This window comes from Octodon degus, unplaced genomic scaffold (assembly GCF_000260255.1).
Source record: "Octodon degus isolate 3935 unplaced genomic scaffold, OctDeg1.0 scaffold00072, whole genome shotgun sequence".
Classification (NCBI taxonomy): Eukaryota; Metazoa; Chordata; class Mammalia; order Rodentia; family Octodontidae; genus Octodon; species Octodon degus.
This window is the reverse complement of record NW_004524648.1, coordinates 8,695,666-8,703,010: the sequence shown is the minus strand read 5'-3', so window position 1 is coordinate 8,703,010 and position 7,345 is coordinate 8,695,666. Positions and strand designations below refer to the sequence as shown.

The 7,345-nt window shown below is 41.6% G+C and overlaps 1 protein-coding gene across 1 annotated transcript in view; it reads right to left on the bottom strand.

Annotated features, from left to right (window-relative positions):
* Positions 1 to 7,345, bottom strand: part of Psmd11 (proteasome 26S subunit, non-ATPase 11) — a 43,931-nt gene that overhangs the window by 8,485 nt on the left and 28,101 nt on the right. Inside the window, 1 exon segment of the mRNA XM_012515630.2 lies at positions 1,438 to 1,582. Coding sequence (XP_012371084.1) covers positions 1,438 to 1,582 — 145 coding nt within the window.

The window sequence follows — 7,345 nt, the reverse complement described above, 5'->3', positions numbered from 1 at the left end:
GAAGGCTGAGGCAGGAGGATAGCTGTGAGTTTGAGATCAGCCTGGGCTACAAAGTGAGCTCAAGACCAGCCTGAACTGCACAGCAAGACCATGTGTCAAAACATACATACATACATACATACATACATACATACATACATAGGTATATGGGCCGGAGAGATAACTTAGTACAAAAGCTTGTAGTTCAATCACCAGTACAACAAAAAAATGTATTTAGTGGTGGTGCACACCTGTAATCCCAGCTCCTTTGGAGGCTAAGGCAAAATGATCACAAGTTCAAGGCCAGCGTGCATACCTTTAGCAAGACCCTGTCTCAAAATTAAAAATGTAAAGGGTGGGGGATGTAGGACAGTGGCAAAGTCCCCCTGGGTTCAATTCCTAGTACCAGGAAAAAAATGAAAGGAAGGAAGGAAAGAAGGAAGGAAGGAAGGAAGGAAGGAAGGAAGGAAGGAAGGAAGGAAAGAAGGCAGGCAGGCAGGCGGGCGGGTGGGCAGGAGGAAAAAATGGAGAAGGAAAGACAATGAAGGGGATAAAGAGGGAAAAAAGGCAAGCTGGCTAACTGAACCTACCAGAAACAATAGACCCAACAGCCAGAACAGTAAGGGTAAGTCAAATGCCAGGATAACAGATCTTTCAAAATATACTCTGTGGGGCTAGGGAGATAGCTGAGAGGCATAAATACTTGCCTAGCAAGAACAAGGTCCTTAGTTTTATCCCTGTACCAAAATACATACATACATACATACATACATACATACTCTGTGTAACCCAAAGATTCAAAGAATCCCAGTCAATATCTATTTTATTCCTAATACATCTTGGATGATTCTGTAGACTTCTTTATAAAAGATGTATTTTCTACTATTCACTTTTCAATCCTCTTGTTACCACTACACTCTACATTCTGGATGACCAAGCTGGCTGGCACTGGTTTGTAAGTCATTTCCTGACCTCTATCTTGAGCTCAGAACTTGAGGACAGAGGCTAGGAGTGATCACCGGCCCTGCATGCCGTACCAGCCCAGAACCAGGTGTGGCGTTGCACGCCTGCAAACCCAACACTTGAGAGGCTGAGATAGGAGGACTGCTGTGAGTTTGAGACCAGACTGGGGAATATAAAAATGAGCACAAGGCCAGCCTGAACTGCACAGCACGACCCTGTCTCAAAAAAACAAAAAAGAACCTATGAGCATAGATTATTTGAAGGATGAAAAAAATCTCGAGGGATTAGAAAGGGGATTTATAAAATTTATTTCCTTTTCGGAAGCAAAAGTACTCAGGAACCCTCAAATCTTCCCATTCTACTCAAGCAGCCCCAGAGCTTACTGCTTCTGCTTCATCTATAACTGGCCAAACACTCTACCTGAGCCATCTGCTATGGCCAGAGACTTAGTTGAAGGATTAGAGCTCATAGATTTGAGAGTTAATGTACACCTACGTGTTGAGCATGATTTTGCACAGCAACATGTACTTCAGGGATGTGATGGCCTTGGGACTATCAATGGAGTCATAACCCTCAAAAGCCTCGTAGAAGTATGAGTATGCAGTTTTCCAATCCTTTTCCTCTGCTGCATGGATGATACCTAGACATTTAAGAGAAGAAATAAAAACCATATAAAATTATAGAACTATAAAACACTGGATCTCTCTCTCCACTTGTTGCTTTTTGTTTTCTGCCTCTATGAACTATTGCCCCTCTGCCATAACACTCTGCCTTGAAGCCAGCCAACTATGGACTACAACCTCTACAAACTGAGCAAACTATGAGCTAGCTTTTCCCTCTTTAAAATAAATAAAAGGGGCCGGGGAGATGGCTCAGTAGAATAAGCACTTGCCTGGCAAGCACAAGGGCCTGTGTTCAATCCCCGGTTCCGCCAAAAAATAAAATAAAATAAATACAAAGACTGGAGCCATAAAGGGCCTTAGAAATCTACCCCAACCATTTCAGTTTATTGATGAGATCAAATGAGAATAAAAGGGCTGGGCAGATGGCTCAGTAGAATAAGCGCTTGCCTGGCAAACACAAGGGCCTGAGTTCAATCCCCAGTTCCGCAAAAAAAAAAAAAAGAGAGAGACTAAAGCTACCCAAAGTCACAGCCACGCAGTGAGAACTGAGATTAGTAAGGTCACCCAGTTCTCTGGCTTCTCAGCTCAATGCCAAATTGCCAGGTTAAAATCCCAAACATATTAAGACACCCAACTCAAAGGGGACCCTAAAATCTGCATAGTGTGCTGTTCTTCCATGCTCCTTACCAACAACATCTTAGTCCAGATACAGTATCTTTGGAGTGACTAGAAAGTCATGTGTAAGCTTTGATACTATCACCTCAAGTAATGATCCAAAATTCCCAGGCCAAGACAGCTCAGTGGCGTAAACACTTGCTTGTCAAGTTCAAGGTTCTGAGTGGATCCCTGGTACTAAAATTCCCAGGCCACTGGGATTAGATGTGTTCATAACATCAACTAACATCAACACCACTTTCATATTGAAGCAGCTCTGATGAGAAAGGAAACAACCCAACATCTTTCATCTTCATTATGAATACTTTTCATTTATTATTATTTACTTATTATTTTTTTTTTTAATGTATTTGGTTGTTACAGGGTCTCACTATGCAGCTCAGACTCATAATTATCCTCCTATTTTCAGCCTCCCCAGTGCTGGGATCACAGGCATGCACCACCACACCCAAACTCTGTGGTCAGCTGAGCCTGCCCTGGGGGCAGGGTTGGCACTGCATGTAGTGCTGGGAATCAAACCTCAGTCCCAGGGCTTGCCTAAGCTTGCCTAATCAGGCGCTTTAGTCTGCTGAGCTATCTCACCAGCCCAGTTCTCATTTAGGAATGTGCTCTTTTTTGGATGCAATCAGGTAGAGATCTCACATAATGCCAAATCCATAAATCTAGCTGTATACAGCTAAGCAGTACCTCACCTCACCAATCCTCTACTGTTAACAAGTTGGGTTGCCCCCAATAAGCTTAGCTGATTGAACCTGCTATTATTTCCAACTTATGCCATGACATAAGAGAACACAAAAATGTGTCCTTTCTGTGTTTAAAAGCATCTGAACTAAGCTTCCACATATTGGTTCTAATGCTGCCCCGGCCCCTCATGAACTGCCCCCATTTGTTTAACACATAGTCTTCTGCCGTGTTCACAGCAAGGCACATACAGAAGATGCTTAGTGCACTGCAGTGAGAGGATGAAGCTGCCTGCACGTGCTCCCTAAAGAATCCATGTCTTAGGCCACCATTAGTCCATCCATAGTAAACCTGTGGTGAAGGGTATTCTAGCTAGGAACTTCTAACCACTTTCTAAGTTAAACCCTCCCACCTTGAGGCTGGAAAAAAATCAAATCCTTTCTCTACTACTGTTCTTAGCTTGAGAAGCCTAAAAGAAAACCTGTTTTTCTCTACAGCCAAGGAAAGCATCCTCAAAAACCAAACCATGAATACTGCCAAACTAAATCAGATACACTCCATTTCCCCATACCTCCTTCCACATACCTCCCAGTACAGAGAAAGGGTAGAACACACCCAAAATAAGCTTGGGTGAAAAATAAATAAATAAGAAAGGCAAGATAAGACCAAAGAGCAGGTATACTTCCTAAAACATTTTAGCAAATATGAGTCACATTAGCAGTAGAACTCTTATGGTTGGCACAGGGCATTAAACTAAGCCGAGCATGCAATGCCTCTCTGTAACCCCAGCACTTGACAAGCTATTACAGGAGGATCACAATTTTGGGGCCGGGGAGATGGCTCAGTGGAATAAGTGCTTCCCTGCAAGGGCAAGGGCCTGAGTTCAAGCCCCAGTTCCACCAAAAAAAAAAAGGCCAGTCTAGGCTACATAAAGAGACCCTGTCTCAAAAAACCTAAGAAAACCAAACCGGGGGAAACAAGCAAACAAACAAACAAACCTGTCACTCATTCAACACAAAGATTGAGAGCATGCCATGTGCCAAATGCTGAGACAACTACTATAGAGGACATACACATAGATAAAGCCCTCAAAAAGTTCACATTCAGATGAGTAAGACGGTTACTGAAACAGAAATGAGATCAATACCATAATGTGTACAAAAGAATATAATTTGGGGCTGAACTGGGGATACAACTCAGTGACAAGAGCACTTGCCTACTGTGTGCAAGGTACTGGGTTTGAAAGATCCAGAAAAGAAAAGGAAAGAAGAAAAACTATGGAATTCTGGTGGGGAAGTTCAAAATTAAAGAGGATACAAAGCATAGTGATAGTATGTGCACCCATGCTTATAGTTACATCTTGGAAATAATCCAAATGCCCATTAACAAAGGAATGGATTAAAAAAAAAAAGTTTTTTTATACAATGGAGTACTGACTACTCAGCCACAAAGAAAGATAAACTAGAGATTTTCATAGGTAAAGGGGTGCAACTTGAGACAATACTCGTAAGTAAGCTAAAATCAGACTCACATGTGCAAACACAGTATTGTCTCTCTAGTGTGAAAGGCTGAAAGTAAGACCCAAAATGGGGCCAGCAAGATAGGTCAGTGGACTAAGTGCTGGCTTAGACAAACACAGGGACCAGGGTTCAATTCCCGGCACCACATGCCCCACATGGTGCACCAGCCCAGCCCCTGGGTGCACTGAGTTGGCTACCAAGACCCAGCATGGTGGGCACACACCTATAATCCCAGTGCTGGGGAGGCTGAAAACAGGAGGATCACTACAAGTCCGAGCTGCACAGTGAGACCCTGTACACCAAATACATTAAAAAAAAAAAAAAAAAAAAGTACAACAGATATTGTAAAATGGGAAGAAGCTGTTCAAAAGGAAAGAGAAAAGAAGGGGAAAGGAAAAAAGGAAAAGCAAAACAAAACATTAAGTAAATAAATATATTGCCAGAGATACAGCTCAATGGCACAGTGCCTGCCTGGCAAGCTGAAAGACAAGACCAGACCAGACAGACAGAAAGACAGAGTAGAGATATAGTATATTACACACATATACAAGATAATTACACTACTAATTTCTCTCTTTTTTTTTGGGGGGGGGGCCCACTGGGAATCAAAATCAAGGACCTTGCACTTGCCAGGCAGGCACTTATGCCACTGAGCCACATGTCCAGCCCTCTCCTCGTTCACTGAAAAGATTTGTGCTAAGATTGTTTGGAAAATTAAATTCTTATATCTTGTACTCTGAGTCATGTATTAACTATCATTACCATCCTGTTATCTTGGGTTTTGGGGGTTGGGCGAGTGGTTCAGGGAATCTGAACTCTAGATCTCATGCTTGCCAGGCAGGCTCTGTGCTACTGAGCTATATCCCCGGCCCTATTATCTTATTTCAAAATTTTATATTTTATTCTTTAAAATGAAGAAGAAGGTACAGCACCTGCCATGCTCCCAGGGTGCACTGAGATGGCAACTGAGACTGGGCACGGTGGCGCAAGCCTGTAATCCCAGCTCTTGGGAGGCTGTAAACAGGCAGATCACTACAAGTTCGATCTAGTAGTGAGACCCTAAACACTGTGTACACCCTTCCCTAAAACAAACAAACAAAAAAAAAGAAGCACAATCACAGTCAACCACTTAACAGTTTACCCTAAGGCAGTGCATCTTGTTCATGTACTATCCTGAGTGTCACTTGGGCAGGTATCATTTCAATTTCTTATTTATGCAAGATACATTCTTTTGTCTGTCTTTTATTGCTGTTACTATTTTCTTTTTGTACAGTGTCTCGCAATGCAGTTCAGGCCTTGAACTCAAGCTGATTCTCTTGCCTCAGCCTCCCAAGTGCTGCGATTACACGTGTGAGCCACCACACTGGGTGAATAACCTTTTTTATGACCACTCTTTTTATTTAGAACACTATATTCATTTTGTGTGTCTTTGAGACTATGTAGTTCAGGCTAGCCTTGAACTTGCGACAACCTTCCTGCTTCAGCCTCCAGTGTGCTAGGATTTTGGCTGTGAGTCACCGTGTCCAGCCTGTACTCATCACTGATATTTGTTTCTAATGAAATCTAATAAGAACTTCTGGTTACTTTTTTTCTCTTTTTTTGTGGAACTGGGAATTGAACTCAGGCCCTTGAGCTTGCCAGGGAAGCGCTTATTCTACTGAGCCATCTCCCCGGCCCCCTGGTTATTTTCTTTTACTAATTCTTGGCTGTTTTTGTGTGCACGGGAGAAATAACCTATACTTTTGTGCTACAATGTATAAAACTATTGCCTTAAGTACATTAAATATAATCTTTATACTTCAGAACTCATTCAAGATGGGCATGTTAGCACACGCCTATAATTCCAGCACTCAGGAAGCTGAGGCAGGAGAATCGCTGCAAGTCCAAGTGTGGGATATAAAGTGAGCTCAAGACCAGCCTCAACTTCATAGCGAGACCCTGTCTCAAAAGACCAAAAAGAAAAGAAAAGTCATTCAATACAAAAAAGTTCTATCAATTGCATTAATAGTGTTGACCAATATCAAACAAGCTATTCTATAATCAAAAAATGAGGGAAAAAATATTATAAAATACTATGTACCTTTTGGACCAAACAATATGGAACTTGCTATTTGTTTCAAAACAAAGGGGTTCAAAAAGGTATTCACAATTTAGATTAGGTCAATAGACCAAATAACTGAAAAATACAGGACAGCGAAACACCAACTAGGACATCTATTATGGACATCTCCAATATTACATTCAGTGGGTTGGCATCTTATTGAAATGATACCTCCCATAGAAAAAAAAAAGGAAAGGTCAATACGACAGTGCAAAGTGTATTGTTCAAAGAAAGACAATGCAAAGTGAATTCAGGATGATTTAATGTTTAATGCTGAATTGTATATTGAATGTTCTAAGATACAGTGGTCCCTCACTTATGTTCCAGACACCCCTGCAATAAGTGAAAATCAGTGTAGTGACATTCTATTTATTATACTATTTATATATTTTTAGGGCTTTATATACCCTCCCCACACTTATAAATCTTTACCACACTTTTAAAAACACTTCTAAAGTTCTTAACCATTTTCTAAACTCATAAACCTACATAATTTTAACAATACACATATACTGTTTGGTACTGCAAAATCCCCGTAATATAGCAAAAAATCTGCCATAATTTATTTTTTATTTTTTTATTTAGTACAGGGTCTACAGGGTCTCACTACACAAATCAGACTTATAGTGATCCTCCTGTTTTCAGCCTCCCAAGCACTGGGATTATGGGCATGCGCCACTATACCCAGTCTCAGTGGCAGGCTCAGCATGACCGGCAGCACAACAGGGATCAAACTTCGGTCCCTGTGCCTGTCTAAGCTGGTGCTTTAGTCTGCTGAGCTATCTGCCCAGCCCTTAGATTAA